Source organism: Pimephales promelas, chromosome 21 (assembly GCF_988280905.1).
Source record: "Pimephales promelas chromosome 21, fPimPro1.hap1.1, whole genome shotgun sequence".
NCBI lineage: Eukaryota > Metazoa > Chordata > Actinopteri > Cypriniformes > Leuciscidae > Pimephales > Pimephales promelas.
In genome coordinates this window covers 25,533,173-25,551,328 of record NC_142789.1, presented here as the reverse complement: position 1 = coordinate 25,551,328, position 18,156 = coordinate 25,533,173, and the positions used below count along the sequence as shown (strand labels likewise).

Below are 18,156 nucleotides of genomic sequence, written 5' to 3'. Positions count from 1 at the left end.
ATTGAAAAATAAAAATAGTAACAGTTAATTCTGCATAAATACAAGCAACTAACCCTAAACCTACAGTATAAGTACATGTAGTTAATTAATATTACTCATTAGTATTTGAGAAAGTACAATGCAACTACGTCACATTAAAATAGTGTAACCCCTCATTTTATTCCAGCGCTTCCCAAGATATCACCACAACTAATGATAGGAAAAACGATTTGCACTTGAGTCACATCCTCTTGTCAAAGCTTTCCACAAAAGCTTCATTTTCTTTTCACTGCAGAAACAAACAACAAGGCCTAAATGGAGCGAGATGAAGCGAGATGAACCTCGGTGCGCAGGTCAAGTTGGGATGGACGACTTAATTCAGTGCCACTGATCAGCAATGTTTGCACAATATTGTTGCGTGGGAAAGTCCCTTATTCTTACTGTATTGTAGTAGCTGGTCCATTTTAGACATGTGGTAAAGCCAGGGGCAAGTGTGCACACACATATAGATATGCAGTTCCACACAAAGCTGGAAGTTGGGGAGGGTGCCTAGACAGCATGTGGTTGTGCCCTGTCCTACTTCTCTTTGTGTTCACCAACACACTTCCTCTCAGCTGGCACACACACTGTACTCTCTGCCTTCAGCTTTTGCATAATCTCTCTGCTTCCTTATTATTCAGTCCATTACCTCTCTCTCTCTCTCTCTCTCTCTCCTCATATTCCATCCCTCTTTTTCCCTGGCAACAGTGTTTGTTATCCTGACGACCACCCCAGAATACCTCTGTAAATAAACAAATCGTGGAGGGGAATCGGCTTGTGTTGTTGTGCAGCTTCCAAACAAATGCCTCTCTGTGCACGAACCAGGCCAGCGTGCTCCATATTATGCAAGTCAAAGTAGCGCGATTCATCCTCTGATAAGTTTCACATTCGCTCAGCGCCACAAAAGACCACTTGTATGGCACTAATGAGGAAGGGAAAAACAAAAAGTTGATGTCTCTTCTTTTCATGGAAGAAGCATTTAGCCTGTCTGAAATCGATCAGTTTGTGGTCACATTTAACGTTGTTCGGCCAGTAGAGTGGCGCAGCGATGACGTCAAAACCCGGAAGACTAATCCGACTGTGGTTACCACGAGATTTTCCCATTGGTTTTTAAATTAGAGTTTTTCAGTTTTTCAGGTCTGTGGTAAACATGAGCTGGCGATATTTGGACATTTTGTTCTACAAGTAAATTACACACACTCTCTCTCTTTTATAATAAAATCTTCATACATTCTTCATAGTAACTTTTTTTAAATAAACATAACAGTTTCAATGAATGCGCTTTATCTAATCAAAAAAAATTGTGGCAGCAGATTACAAGCAATATTATTAATTCAATTTAACAATAGAATTGAGTAATAATTAATCAAATTAATTCTTTAAAAGTTAACTATTTAAAATGAGTAAACCTTAAAATTAAAAAAAGTACATTTAAGTCACCATTGTGGAGATCAGTGTTTTAGGATTGTTTTAAAATGACGGTTTTCTGCCTTCAGGGATTCTTGGTGTCTTCAATGTTGGTACTTTAAAATTTTTATGTATGTCATTGAGATATCTTTGTTAATTTTTTTAGTGTAAACTTTACTTATTTTAAATGATTAACTTTTAATGATTAATTACTACTCAATTCTAATTTGTGCAATTTAATTAATAACATTGCTTGTAATCTGTTGCCACAATTTTATTGATTAGATAAAGCACATTCATTTTTACGGTGTTGTGTAATTTAGATTGTAGAATAAAACTGCTTGGTATGACTTCCTTGGTATGCACATGAAATCTTGCTAATGTGACCGAGTAAGTCAAGTCAAGTCACCTTCATTCTTATAGCGCTTCTTACAATACAGATTGTTTCAAAGCAGCTTTATAGAGATAACAGGAAAATAATGCAACAAAGTTTGTTTCTAGAAGAAAATACCATCACAATCCGGCTTAAGTAAGTTAAGGTTCATTTTTGTTATTCATTGTTAATTTTTATCATCAAAAAGTTCGCTCTGGGGGAAAGTGTGATGTCATCGTCCCGCTTAGTTCAGTTCTCGTATACTCTATATTCTACTCGCACCGCTCCGAGGGATTTAAACGGGATTTACGACATTAGAGACGGGCGCTAACAAGGATGCTCAAGACCGCAGTCACAGTTAATATGCGTCGGTCATTTTACCCACCCAGCACCAGACGTCATTAAGACATTTTTTTTTTGGGCTAAATAACCTCGGCCCGTCATAGCCTTCATTTTGCCCAAAAATAGACATTGAAAATAGGGCTTTGTTTGGTCTGTCTGATTTGGTCCAAATATAGCCCAAAAATTGGAAAATTTGGCTGTGTTTATTTAGCCCAAGACGCACGCCTGTTTCGGACCACATATAGCCCTAATATAGCATAAACATAATTGAAGTCTATTGTAGCAAGTGAAGAAATAGATTGTAGAAATAATTTCAAAGTTACGCATCACTTCACATCCTGTTCACAAACCATATAAAACCTATAGAGACCCATACTCTATGATTTGGCATGGCAGAAATCAAAAAATCAAAATCAGCAAAAAGTGCCACAAATTATGGTTTATATCTCGTTGAAACCTATAGTGAACCTCTTGAGGCCAGGAGAGTGAGGTTTACTCGCACAGTGACCACTAGCAGACCTCTATTTTAACCGAACCTTCAGGCTTGAAAACAATGTACCTAAATATCTCACGCTACAGTAACCGAAGAACTCACATCAACAAGAGCATCCATACTTAGTATTATTTCTCCATCTGTATAAAAACGCCATTCCAAATCCACAAAGTTAGTTTGGCCCGTTTCACTTCTTCTATACCAGGTCACTCAGTACAGTCATCCAATCAATCACATGGCTTCTTTTATCAATGTCATTCCAATGATGAGCAATAGTCCTGTGCTTATTGACTCAACTATAACCTTTAAAGAGCCTTTAGATATGATCTAGCAAACCTTCAATCATTTGCCATGTCTACATTTTTATCAAAAAGAAGAAAAGAAAATCTTCAAAACACAAAAGATTTGATTCTGAAATCATACTTTCTTATCTAAAAAAAATGATGAAAACATGTCTGGGCCACATTTGACCATAAAATCAAAAGATTCAACTTTCCCTATTTGAGGAACCATTAAAATATTTGTTATTACAGCATTATTTGTATTATTATTTTAATTTTGCATTAACTTATTTTTTATTAAATACCCATTTTCACAGTAAAATGTTTTTTATTTAAATTAGCATAATTTAAATGTAGTACAAGTACAATTCATATTTCAACCGGTCAATGCGAAAACAAGTATACATATCGGAAGGACATGACGTGATATGTCATTTGAGGCAAGTCATTTGACGTGATATGATTAGCGATTGTTAAATTTAATTAAATTTAATTTGTTAAATTCACAAAAGTGGATGTTACTTACTTGTTCGGAGGACATTTTCCGGTAAAAACTCTTATGTTGGTCATACTTCCAAAAAGTATAATCTATGATTGCGAATGGCAGTATCCACACCGGTGCGGCGACTGACAGCCGCACATTCTCCTCAAAACATTGTGTTCATCCGCGCTGTGCTCACGTAAAGTTGATAATTCCTAACTGCAATTGCAGATTTCAAACAGAGATGGCGACAAAGAGGATAAACTACAGACTGCAGCTTTAATATAATGTAATGTTATATAGAGCATCACAATGCAAAAAATATATATATGACCTGTCCTAAAATAGGCTTCTTATTTATTTCAATTTTGGGTGTAATTGTGTCCTAGAGATGTGGTACTGTAGAATGAAGTGGATCTGGAGTTTGACAACCAACAAACCTAGTGTATTTACTTAGAAAGGGTAGCAGAGGACAGCAGAATAAATCCTCTTAAAAGAAGCTGATTTACAATGAGTAAACTCCGTAATTCCCCTGTTAACACTAGATAATGTTACCTCGCACATACACACACATACACACGTCAAAAGAGCAGACTACCCCCCAGTTCTCTCTTTCTTTCATGTGGTTTCTTCACATCCTTTAAAAGACACCCAAATGACTCTGCAAACTGGCTGCAAATGTGTCATGCAGGTTATCCACAAAACCCCTTTAGCGCTGCAAGAATGCTTAACCAATCTAACCCAATGCAATGAGGTTGATGCTGACAGGAATTAAAGAATCGACAGAAGAATCTCATGTAGGGAAAAGGGCTCTATTTTGGGGTGAATTTTTTATGCAGACATTTGTTATTATTTTTCTTACTGGGAAAATTAAGCACATTTCCAACCTCAATTCTCAAAATAATTGCATTTTAAAGCAATTTTAATTTGCAATTAAAAGCACAATTTTCAATTGGAGGTTCACATAGTTGCTTTATAGTTGTTAACTTTAACTTTTCAGGTAGACCTTTTTACATGGATGTCTATTGCGTTTCATTTACTCATTCATTTTATTCTTGCATATGCTCAGAAGTGTGTAGGGCTCATGATGTACGACAGTGGTATTTATTTAACTTCTTTTCCTCTACTATATAATATTATTTTTGGTATAATTTTGTACCACTTTCTAAATATTTTAATGTTACTTTTGATGACTGGATTTTCCCTACTAAGGATATAAGTATAGCAAAGGGCTTAATTATCAACAAAACAAAGTATAATATATAATATATAAATATACACATTATCATAAAGTCTTAGCCGAGCACCCATGGATAAACACAAGATATCCTCCTTTCATATTAACAATCATAAAAATCGATTGAGATTCGGGAACCTCTCTGGATCTCACATTGGGTCACAATACATACTGTACAGTTCTACAGTTATATTTAGCATTGCAAAATAACCTGACACAAAATATTGTACTTTCTGTTTTTTGTCTCATGATGAAACAGAGGTGAATTACAAGTTTCCAATAATAATAAAAAAAAAAATGTAAAAAACGCATAATAGTTATAATTGTTTACGTCATTTTATCTCTCTGTTTCTCTCCCTCTCAATCACTTTGCACTCTTTTAATCTCCTAATCACCAGAACACACGATGACCCGTTTAGCACAGAAGGCTGTTTTCTGCATTATTCACCATGGGCTTGGCTTATGTAATCCAGTCATGTGAGCGCCTCTACGTGTGCCTGTTGGGAAGCCTGAGTATCATCAAGTAGAACGCCTTTGCTAATAACAGGGCTGATTATGCAACGGACCTATTTACACATGCACCCACGCAGAACACATCCACAGAGCGCAGAAACCAGCCCTGCCAGCTCAGGAAATATAATTGCTCTACAATCAGAACAGAACCGTCCCTCCTTTGACACCGACTGCCTCCATCGCCGTGCATCACCCTCCCCGTCCTCGAGCAGCCTAGCGACAAGGAGAGCGATTTGCCAGGTTGCCATAGCAACCGCATTGCACCCGCAAAACCCCGGCTGGGCGACTGCAGACAGTGACGTGTGGCCCTGCTCTGCTCTGGACAGCCTCCAGTTGATGATACGAGCGCTCGAATAACATACAACTATCACACTACTATTACTACTGCAGTGTAGAGTATGCAATCTGTGCACACTGCAAAATAAACATGCATCACACATATGACTTTTTTTTTAATTGAATCGAAACATATAATACGAGCTGCCAAATATGAAGACAGTTTTACACAAAATTGAATAAAGATGCAAAATACCCATCTTTGCTTCCACTAAATTACATATGCAGCATCATGAGGCCATGTGACAATGGAGAATGCTACCGTTTCAATGTTATTTGTTGAATAATGCCTACTTTAGTAAGTTTAAACCTACTTTTTATATATTTTTAAACAAAGAAAAACAGACAGCTTTTACTAGCAGCTTGCTCAAGCGCAAACCCTCTTCTGGTGTTAAACAACTCCTGTCAGGATTTACTACAGACACGCAGTGAAAAATGCGCATTCGTGACTCTCCTATTCGAAGGATATATCTTTTCCCGAGTCAACTCGTTCATTTCGTTCGCTGAATGAACCAAATGACATGAAAAAAAGATTTGTTCATTTGATGAATGAGTTCGAACAGGAGAGTCACAAACAGAACAGAACAGAGCAAGGCGACTATTTGTGCTTATAAAACTTAAACTTTATTTATTTTTATTTTTTAAATGAGCGATTGTTTCGCTTGATAAGACCCTTATTCATCGTCTGGAATAATTTAAAGCCCTTTGAACAGCTTGCAGTTTGCACTGAAACTGTCTTTTGTACCTTGAACCGTTTGGTTCCCATTGAAGTCCATTATATGGAGAAAAATCCTAGAATGTTTTCATCAAAGACCTTAATTTCTTTTCGACTGAAGAAAGAAAGGCATGGATATCTTGGATGACATGGGGGTGAGTAAATTATCAGCAAAAGTTTTTTTTTAAAAGTGAACTACTCCTTTAATGAAACCTTGCCAGGAATATAAAATGACTGTTTTATGAAAGCAGTAAGGTCAGTGAAGCCGTGGTTTACAATGACTTTAAAACACCTATGCGTGCCTAAATTCACTGTAAACCACAGCTTCTTTTCATTGGTTTATTTTACCACACCTGCACTGGATCAGCTGACTCTATGCTGACTCACATTGTCTGTTGCAAGCATTGTTTACTATCTGAATAGTTTTAAATGCAGAAGAGAGGCAGCTCATGTCATAAATCCACCCCTCGTATCATTTAAAAGACTGTACACGATTAAAGTAAAAGAGAAGTGAAAGCTCACCTGTATGACAGGGTTTCCCCCCTCCAGCAGAGCGATGGCCAGCAGAATGCTTTCCTGGAAGATTCGGTCACTTGTGGCGTTCATGATGAGGTCAATGACCAGGTCAGATGCTCCCTCTCTATCCAGGTGACACTGCACTTCTGCCAGGCTTATCTCCCCTCGACCGCCTGCTGAACCCCCACCACAAACTGCAATTCATAAGAAAATTCATCAAAATCACAACTGTTCAAAAGTTTGAGGCCAGATTTGTTCATTTTGACTCGTTCATCAAAATGAACAAATCTTTTCCCGAGTCAATTCGTTCATTTCGTTCGTTGAATGAACCAAATGACACGAAAAAAGATTCGTTCATTTTGATAAACAAGTTTGAACAGGGGAGTCACGAATGCGCATCACAGAACAGAGCAAGGTGACCATTTGAGCTTATAAAACGTAAACTTTGTTATTTATTTTTTAAAATGAGCGATCGTTTCGCTTGATAAGACCCTTATTCATCGTCTGGAATCGTTTAAAGCCCTTTGAACAGTTTGCAGTTTGCACTGAAAGTGTCTTTTGGACCTTTTAGACCATTTCGTTCCCGGTAATGTTTTCATCAAAAACCTTAATTTCTTTTCAACTGAAGAAAGAAAGACATGGACATCTTGGCTGACATGTGGGTGAGTAAATTATCAGCAAAAGTTTTTTTTTAAAAGTGAACTACTCCTTTAAAAAAACTTACCGAGCCCAAACTTTTGAACGTTAGTGTTTCTAGAAACAGGATTATCAGCTAAATCAGGACAACACCTTTACATGACAACTTATATAACAACATTACTGTGCACGTAAACATAGTCACTGAAAATGACATTAACTGCAGAATTAACAATACATAAATTATATCCAAATACTGGTCTAATTCTATAAAATTCCTGCCCTTTTCCAGTTATAAAATTGTAATTTTACCAACATAACAATGGCACCAAATGGTAACTGAATCAAACTGTAATCAGTGTTAAAAACCTGAGCAGGCATTTCTGATGAGATAATTATGCTTAAATTGGCAGTAAATAATCACATTATGTATATGTGCAGGGGAAATTGACCAAACTGACCAAATCCACATTTACGGATATCCTATCATCTGCTGTCAATCTCTCCTAAAGACATTTATGCTGTAATTCACTCGCTAGACTTTCTAAAGCAGGTGTGTGTCTGGTGGCTATTCACAAAGGAAGTGTGAGTGCCACGTTCTTGTCGCCTGGCAACAGCGATGGCTCTGAATATATAGGACACGATGTTTGAAAAGGTCAGTTTTTATCATCTATTATAACAAACACAAACCTGCAGGAGTTTTAGCCTGTACCCCGGGGACGAGCGGCCCGTTGCTGAAATTGGTCAAACTTTCTCGCCTGCCTCCCGGCTTGAAGTTGCCATAGTAACGGTTTACCAGGACTTGCCTCAAAGCTTCACTCTGAAAACAGGGAAGGGGTGGAGTAATGGGAGGGGCATTAGACAGATGACATCATCAAAAAGGTGAAAAAAATGGGAAAAAAAAAAACATGGTTGTTGTTTTTTTTTACAGATTTTTGTTAATGGAAAAATACAGACATCTTTCCACAGGTGGTAAATGTAAAACAAAGAATTTGTGGTAACACAAAATGGTTAAAGAAAGTGTGCACATCCAACCCAAATCAAGCACAAAAGTAAAAACAGTAACTATCACATTTTGATATCAAGGTCTTCATCAAAAATCCTGATGAAGATCTAGATCTAATATTCATTTCAGTCTTCCAACACTTAACTTGAAGCCTGTATATACCATTCAAAAGTGTGGGGTCAGCAGTAAATATTTAATTATATATATATATATATATATATATACAGTATATAAGTAACATATACATATATAGATAACATATATATTTTTTAGAAATTAATTTGAAAGAAATTTCTAATAAATGCTGTTCTTTTGAAGTTTTAACTCTGCAAAGAAACTTTTACATGCATGAGAGACTACTTTCAAATCATTTTTGAATTCTTTCTGACTGTGAACAGTATTGCATAACAAATGCAAAATTACTTCTAATACACTTGTATTATACTGCTTCATTATGCTAGCTATTAATATTCACTTAACACCAAGTCATAATAAAGCACTTGACAGGTGTAACCATGAATAGGTTAAGGCGTCTATAATTTTCGAACGTTGTGTACAGGTGTATTAAAATACAGTTCAAAACAAAAATCTCAATAATGTGTTACATAAACAGGCTTCAATTAAAAGTGTTATCTAATTGTTTTTGTTTGTGGGATGCCTCTCAGCTCCTCAAGACCAATCCGCATCGCATCCCGTTACGTTTGATTGGTACAGTCAGAAAGAGGTCAGGAAGGAAGACAGAATCTGATAACACCAGATCCCTTTTCTTAGTCGCATCTGACCTTATAATACCCGAGACCTCGGATACAAGACACCACACCAATTAAGACTAATCCTAATTCAGTGATTACACAGATAACCGTAACCCGACAGCTCGCTCGAAACACCCCGAATCAGAGTGGGTGGAAACACACACACACACACACACACAAATACAACATCAAGATGTTTATCACCTATAAAAACGCATCCATCGCCACCATCAAACCTACAGAGCAAATATTCATCCCGGTTTTTGGGTGAAACCTCCACCCGTTTGGAGCAGACAGTAGGGTGTGGAGGGGAAAGATAGTGAACGGGCGGCTCAAGCGGTGGCCAGGGTGTGCGTCACGTGCCCCGTTTCTTTACCTACCCTTCTCTGATCCTCCAGTTGCTTCTGGGGCTGGTTTGGATCAAACTCCTGAGTGATGCGAGTTAGCAGAAAGCAAAAAGGAGGGAAGAAAAATGAGAAAAGCATAAAAAAAGAAGGGGGTCAAGACTGAGAACATTAGTCACTATTCGACATGCAAGAAAAGTGGGGCAGATTACATCATGCAGTTAAATAAGAGGCATGGTATGTGTGTGTAGACGGGCGCTGGGGAACATCATGCAGAGTAAAGTAACACTATCAGCTTAGAAAGAATTCCCTGAAAGGAAGTGGGAATGGGGTAGAAAGGGATGACTAAAAACATAATACATTTCATAATGTTTGTTTTACAATGCCCGCTTCTTTAATGAATAAAGTTGCTAACCTATTCTACAGGCCATCTGTTTCGTGTCGGACTAGAGTTCTGCTTCTAGCGGGAATGAAACCATGTTGATTACATAAGCACCGCACTGGGTGCCAAAGCTAGAAACGCAAACCACGAGTGAGAGGAAAGAGAGAGAAAAAAGTTGATTTTTTTATCCAGATTACATAATGGAGCCTGTGTACGGTTTGCTTTTTGACCCTCTTTCCCCCTGTCTGTCATGTACTCAGACATATGCAGGTGCATGTCTACTGTTGGCTGTGTGCAACAATGACCACCCACTTCTAGCATCCATGGTTTCACAAAAAAAAATAATGACGTATGGCGCGTGGAACTAGCTGTTGTTGTTAAATGAAGTGTCATAAATGACACATATTTGTCATTCTGTAATTCTCTTTGCACTCATCGCCTGTGAAGGGGAGCAGGACAACGTCCCACCAGTCCTTGTTCCAGACTCTTGTTTTGGAAGCGGGACGGGGCATTTTTACCGATGAATTCAGCGGTTCATGTGCTCGTCATCTCTTTTTGTAATTTGAAATGAAGTTAAAGGGACAGTTCACTTTGAAATTAATTTTTGATATGTTTTAGCTTACCTCAAGGGCATCCAAGATGTAGGTGTCTTTGTTTCAACAGTATTTTCAATCTTGACATTTTTCGGTCAAACCGTTCTTGTCCGTCAGTCATATAATGGAGGTATGGGGTCCAGATTAAACACGATTCAATGACTCGTAAATGTAAGTACACATTGATGGCCTAAGACACGAAACGGTTTCCGGCGGAACGTTGGACATGGTTCAGTTGGACATTACACAACTGATTCAGATCACTTGGACGTGGCTGTGATTACACGAGGTAAAAACTATATAAATACTGTTCGTTTTCTCACACAAACCGCTAGGCCATCAATGTGTACTTACATTTACGAGTTAATGCAAGTATTATGAAGTGAACTATCCCTTTAAAGAAGCACATATCACTGCTTTATCTCAGAGCTCATGGTACGCTTGTCTTGAAAAGTGTTATCAGGTCATTTCTCAATGGAGAAAATGAATGGGATATTGACGTCCAAAACCCAACTGTTTTTATCTAATCAGCGAGACCAAAAAGAGGTCAGCTTATCTCCAGACTGGAGGGAAATATGTTGTGTGTGTCAGCGTGGGTCTTTGTTTTCCCATTTGCATGGGCAGAGATGACTCAAAGAAGAGAGAGAGAGATAGAGAGAGAGGGAGGCTATTACAATGCAACGAGGCAAGGACAAGGTATGAGACGATTAACTACTGTCTGCAATAACCCATATTCCCACACCCCAGACCAAGGCTGGCGGGGGGGCGAATAGAGAGAGCGAGGCTATTGCAATGCAATGAGGCATGGTATGAGACGATCAACTACTGTCTGCAACAACCCATATTCAGGGGCACAATATGTGTTGGACACACCTCTGCTAGGACTTCTGGTTCTGGTGGGGGTGCAAGCTAATGGAGATAAAAAGTCATGAGTTAGTAAATGCATATTAGCATCTGGCATTGATAGAACGTGTCAATGCCTTTGACAAGCTAAAAAGTCATCAACACGGCGTGCATCAGATTCAACAAGCCTGAGAGAAATCACTTTTCTACGCAGTTTGCGAAGGCTGCACATTCATCTATGCCAGAGCAAGGGTTGTTTGACCTCAGCTGGTCAGCCTACGTGCCGGATTCTTATCAAAGGGGGTCATCTTAGAGGGGAGAGTGAATTTGCACGAGCTAAATGTGCACACAAACACATTCTAACCGATAAAAGGTTTAAAAAGTTCAAGGTATCCAGACTGTATCTTACGCAGTTATGTAATGCGCTCAAGGCGTGACTTGGCAGAAATAAAAACATTACTCTGTTAAGTGTTACCAAGTTGGAAGTGGGGGGGGGGGGGGGGAAAGTTGTGTGTGTGTGTGTGTGGCTGATTTTCAAAACGGTATGTGCAACTTGTTTGGTCCTGCTACAACATTTAATCCACCTGGATTTGTGAATGCAAGTATTTCCAAAATCCTTAGTGCTTATTTTGCATTAGTATGACAGAAAAAACAAAAATCAAAAGTTAAAGTCGTGCTAGAGCAAAAAGGAATGAGCAAAGCAACATGCACGGCATGCAAACAGTTCCTTGTTCGACGCGTCAGAGACAAACGGACAAACAATCATTCCGATAACACACAAAATGCCGTTTGCTTTCATAAAAATGTGTTTGATCTAAAAGGATGCAAATAGGAAATTGTGAGCGCATTAACAAAAAGGGAAAGAGGGGGGTTCTAAATCAGCATCAAGTGTGACGCACGCGCATGTTTGTGTGAGTAATACTGCAACCAGTAAGGAATCTCCCTTTCTGCGACATCATTTTTCAGCTGGAAAATAATGCTGCTGCAAAACACAAGGTGTGAATGCCAAATGTCCCACTCTAGCCACCATAAAAGCACGCTTTCATCACATGCTATAAAAACACTTTCTTGTGAATTTCCCCACCAGGGATCAATACAGCACATCCATCCATTTGCACATCCTTTCATCCGTCCGGTCACAAAATCAAATTGGATTTAAGGCAGACTTTTGAAAGAGCTTTTGGCTAGTGCAAGTCACAAGTTTGCGTGTCACAAGTGTGGCTACGAGACAGCTCGCACATTCACTGATGTCACAGCTTTAATCTTTGCGGTGCATGTCAATGGCGAGAAGCTTCGAGGGCTCGTTTCACGCGGATGGGTTTGCAGACACGCTTTAAAACCTGACTGTCATGCCATGATCTCAACATCTCAAAGCTTTGGCCTAAAGACTGAAGACATCTGGCTCGGTGACCTAATTTATGCATTTCAATCTAATAAGGCGGAAACTAAATCAGAGGAACACTGGGGTGATGGGAGGTTTAGGATGTCGCATGCCCACCCCTCGTGCCCCACCGGATGGCCTATGGCACTGCCAGTGTCTCTTGGTAAACGGCCCGTCTCACTTTTATTGGCAATTACTGCAGAAGGTCACACATCAGTAAAGAGCCTGGATTCCAGGAAAAAAGCGAGGGAAAAAAAAAGAAGGGCAGCTCTTATGTAACCTCTGGTTGAGAGCTGGCGGGAGTCCAGGAATCGTGCTGCACAAAGCAGAGGAAACTGGGACAGCGTCGCGCGCGGGAGACGGATGTGTCCACAGCTCCCCCTGATGGACGGATGGAGGAGTGCAGAGGAGGAGCCACAGACTATAGAGGACACATGAGGACAACAGACACACACACACACACACACACACTACTGGAGCTTACCGATTCTACTGAATGAGAGAGAGAGAGAGAGAGAGAGAGAGAGAGAGAGAGAGAGAGAGAGAGAGAGAGAGAGAGAAGTGAAGAAAGAAAGAAAGAAAGAAAGAAAGAAAGAAAGAAAGAAAGAAAGAAAGAAAGAAAGAAAGAAAGAAAGAAAGAAAGAAAGAAAGAAAGAAAGATTTATGGTTAAGGACACACACACACACAGTTTTCTTCATCTACATTACATAAGCTTCCCTGCTCAGCTGCACATATGCATCATCAACCTAAAGCATATTATCCTCCTCATCCCTCTTACTTCACTCACACACACTCACGCGCACACACGCACTCACATACACAGCCGTTCCGTATCCCAGAGCCTTACACACTGTGATGGGAGGCACGTTTGCTTATGTAAGATAAAGATGAAGAGAGAAAGAGGAGTTGTATGTTATGTGAGTACAGGCCAAGGATGGTCTGTCAATACATGTGCAGGGAACACGTGTGAATGAGGCCTCAGACTCACACAACAGGTGTTTCCACAGACAATTGAGATTGCACCTTTGTGTGGTACACACACACACATATATATATATGAAGAGTTCAGATGCAAAAGCCTCTAAGTGCCATTTGAAATTTTCTTCTAGAATGATAATTTTTATCAAGCTTGTATATTTAAGTTCAGTGATTTCACTTAAATGGCAATGATAATTACCTATTAATTGTTATTTAAGTGAAATTACTGAACTTAAATATACAAGCTTGATAAAAATCATCATTAAAGAAGAAAATTTCAAATGGCATTTAGAGGCTTTTGCATCTGAACTCTTCATATATATATATATATATATATATATATATATATATATATATTAGTGCTGGGCAACGATTAAAAAAATGTTATCAGGATTAATCGCATAATTTTTTTTTCGATTAATCACGATTAATCACATTGTTACACGCAAAATTGAATAATGAATTCTAAAACAGTGTATTGTGCACTTTTGATTTAAATGTACAGCTACAGTATATACCCAAAAGTACACAAAATAACATGTGGTTTGCAAAAAACTTTAAACAAATTAGGTGCTTTATAACAGCAGTATTCCCTTTACACATCACCTCCCCCTGATCCCTAACCACTAATCCTACCCATCTCCACCCCCTGATCCCTAACCCTACCCATCTCCACCCCCTGATCCCTAATCCTACCCATCTCCACCCCCTGATCCCTAACCCTACCCATCTCCACCCCCTGATCCCTAACCCTACCCATCTCCACCCCCTGATCCCTAATCCTACCCATCTCCACCCCCTGATCCCTAACCCTACCCATCTCCACCCCATGATCCCTAACCCGAACCACTAATCCTACCCATCTCCACCCCATGATCCCTAATCCCATCCCTAATCCTACCCATTTCTGCCCCCTGATGCCTAACCCCACCCTAATCCTACCCATGTCCACCCCCTGACCCCTAACCCTACCCATCTCCACCCCATGATCCCTAACCCCACCCCTAATCCTACCCATCTCCACCCCCTGATCCCTAATCCCATCCCTAATCCTACCCATCTCTGCCCCCTGATGCCTAACCCCACCCTAATCCTACCCATGTCCACCCCCTGACCCCTAACCCCGCCCTAATCCAACCCATCTCCACCCCCTGATCCCTAACCCCGCCCTAATCCAACCCATCTCCATCCCTTAGATCTGGATCCAACTCCGCCCCCTGGATCTCATGTACTGCAGTGAGGTGCTACTGCTGATTTCGACCTTGTTAGTATATTCACCACTCAAAATCAGTGATGTCTTTGCATACTGAATTATGATTGGTTTGCTTTCTTGCATTTATTTGCATACTACATTTGGATTGGTAACAATAGTTGGGAAACATTTACTACAACATGCTGATGTATATCTCTATGCATGTCTGTTCACTAATAAGAATTTCAGATGGATGGATCAAATTCAGAAATCTAATTTTCAAAATCATTTACACTTCGATTCTATTTAGATTCATTAATCGCCTATGTCTATATAGCTTCCAAATATAAAAATATATATATATATTTATAAATAAATAAAAATCCGCTTCATGAGTAATTTCACTAATTACCTGGATTGGCTACATTTTAGTTTCATTAGTTCATTAGTTTTATGTGTTTTTGGCTGAACTAATACCAGTAAGTGTGTAATTATAGCAAGAACTTGGACACTGCAACGACATGCGAGTTAAATGTGTGAAACAGAGTGATGAAAAAAATTATATATCGTGACGTCCCTGTTAACCAGCTCCTGTTGTTGTGTCTCAGAAGCGAATATAACAGGAACGTAAACTCGAATTAACACTACGCAGAGGAAGTGTGAACAAAAGTGGTGGTCTGATACGCTAACACGCAGTTTCACCAGCACACTATCTAAAACAAGGCCATGGGTAAAGACATGCACACAAACACACACTGAAACTATCAGGTGAGGTTAACTGCACGCAACCTCAACACATGGACAGACTACAAAACGGCCGTATTGTGGTGAAGTCACGTTGACAAACACCAGCAAAAAAAAAAAAAAGCTCAAAGGAAAAGAGAACAAGCACTAAGTAGGACGACTACACCGGCGCGTGAGCGGGAAGCCCTACTAAACATAGCAAATAATAAACCCAAAATAAAAAATAAATAAAAACAACCTCAGCCACATCCAGCTCATCATCAAAGGCAATTAGCTGGAAGAGAAGAGCATACAGCAAAGTTAGTAGGAAGGAATCAGAGAACGCTCAGAGGACAATGTTCGTTAGTGACATAACAAGATTATTGTGATTGTTATTTATTAGCATTAGCCTTGAAAGCATTAGTTGCTAATTACAAAAACGTATGATGTAGATTTGACCAAATCTTGCCATTTACAGTTAAAGACCACATGATTGTGAGTGCAGGACCTTTTTCTTTAGCATAAATAAAACCAAAAATTAAATTAAATTAAAAAAATAATTAAATAACCATGCAGCAAATGTTAAAATACATTAAAAAATTACTTTATAAAGAGTTTAACTTTCAATTCTCACTTTTGGTTAGTAGTTACCAGTTAATCATGAGTATTCCTAGTCCATGAAATTAAAACCATAAAGCTCTCATGGGGTCTTTAAAGCTGATGTTTGATTTAGCCAAAATTACCATTATAGTTCAATATGTTCAAATATGGTAGTGAAGTTAATTGGGTGTTAATTAATTTAGTGTTAGCAAAATACTAGAAATGGACAGAGGTTTTTATAGTTGGATGAAACCCACATTAGTCAAATCAGCATGTTTTATAAAGTGTTAGAAAGACATGAATAGCTGCATGTGTGTGTTTGTGTGCGATTATAAATATATATAAGTACATAGGCTTGTAAAAACAGCATGTCAGATGTGTAACATGGCCTTTGAACTTGATTTTTGGCAGTACTGTGGGAAGACCTATGAGGCCTGTTTGGGGATTTTTATGGGTAATATGGACAAATATACAGGAGCACACGCCAAGGGATTCTTGACATTTGTATCAAGATGAATACTAGATCTGTAGAAGAAGGTTTGTGTAAGTGGAAGGATATTTTTTTTAATGCAACTACAGTGTGTGTGTGTGTGTGTTACCTTATCCCCATAGCCGCGGTCTTTAGTCATCATTTCTCGAAGCGTCTGCAGAACTTTTATACACAAACGCTCCTCGTTTTCCTCTAAAAGCTGTTTAGTGTGTTTTATCAGTCTGAAAGAGGAAAAACACAAAGTTTGTATTAATAATGATAACATCTTCGAACGAATCAGGATCTACTGCATATTCTTTCACTGTAGGCATGCATGATATACCACCCATAAAAAATAAAATAAAATATTTTTTAAAAAATCTACCACAGATTTACCATAGTTTCGTGCTTGAACACCTAATAAGAATGAAACCTTTTTGACGGTTATAGCACCACCTATGGTCGAATCTCCATGAAACTTTGAAACATGAAGCCATTTTATTGGCTTTTGGCTGTATTTTGCCACGGACCACATTCTAAATGTAATGCAATTGCAAAATTTCGAGTTTTTTTTTTTTTTTTCGATAATTATTGATTATGTTGTAGGCAAACAAATGCAAAATTTCAGAGAGTCCAGAGAATAGGCTTAGACTGGTTTGGATCATAGTGGTGCACAAATCTTGAGGCTAAGTCCAACGGTCAAGGAGTTATGAGCAATTTAGTACATTTGGTTGCTGTAGCGCCACCTATGGGGCAATCGGGCTCATACTTCTAATAGGTTCTTCCCAATTTGAGGCCCTACCATCTGGCTGAGTTTCAAGTCTCTAGGCCTTACGGTTTGGGCTGCATGATGCGTTTTAGGGGATTTTTTTTCCTCTTAGCAATTACAATAGGTTTTCAGCACTTCGTGCTTGAACAACTAATAAATAAATAAATAAATCAAATATTAATAATAATAATTTAGTGCTGGTAAAATATTAGAAATGGAGATCTACTAAAGATTACATTTATCACTAAGCATCTACAATAATGCATTTTATTTTAATATTGGCCTTAAAATGAAAATTATAAAAAAATAAATATGTAATGATTCTCATACATATTCTTTAAACTGCTTCAGATAAAACCACCAGCTAAGTGACTCAACTTCACAATGTCAACACCAACCTTAATCAAACTAAATAACTCGGACTTAAACTGAGGCAAAAAAAAATCTAGTGAAACCAAATTGATCTGAGCTGTTGATAGACTTCCACACTTTACATTGTAAAGTAACTCCATTCCATGAATCAGATAATCCAACAGCTCAGGATTACTCCGACAGGAGCCGTCACATGCAAACAAACACAAATGGCCGCACAAACACACAGGTAATCTCATTTGTAGCTCTCGCAGAAAGACGAGTATCTCACAGCACGAGGACACACACTGACGACAGGTGAAGGACAGTAAGCACTGTGTGACTGCATAACACGGCCCGTGTGTGGAAGAAACACTGATTTATTTCTCATACGCACTCGAGGCTCGAGGTTGAATATGAATGC

General features: G+C 38.7%; 1 protein-coding gene across 14 annotated transcripts in view; it reads right to left on the bottom strand.

Annotated features, from left to right (window-relative positions):
- Positions 1-18,156, bottom strand: part of itpr1b (inositol 1,4,5-trisphosphate receptor, type 1b) — a 127,124-nt gene that overhangs the window by 51,776 nt on the left and 57,192 nt on the right. For 9 of the 14 annotated variants that reach the window (XM_039673510.2, XM_039673513.2, XM_089125181.1 and 6 more), the window contains 6 exons: positions 16,743-16,854; positions 15,803-15,838; positions 11,299-11,334; positions 9,487-9,534; positions 8,039-8,168; positions 6,719-6,906 (listed from right to left, as the gene is read on the bottom strand). In XM_039673510.2, the coding sequence (XP_039529444.2) occupies positions 6,719-6,906; positions 8,039-8,168; positions 9,487-9,534; positions 11,299-11,334; positions 15,803-15,838; positions 16,743-16,854 (550 nt within the window). The remainder of the gene's footprint in view (positions 1-6,718; positions 6,907-8,038; positions 8,169-9,486; positions 9,535-11,298; positions 11,335-15,802; positions 15,839-16,742; positions 16,855-18,156) is intronic. The other 5 variants (XM_039673518.2, XM_039673519.2, XM_039673521.2 and 2 more) reach the window with 3 other exon arrangements.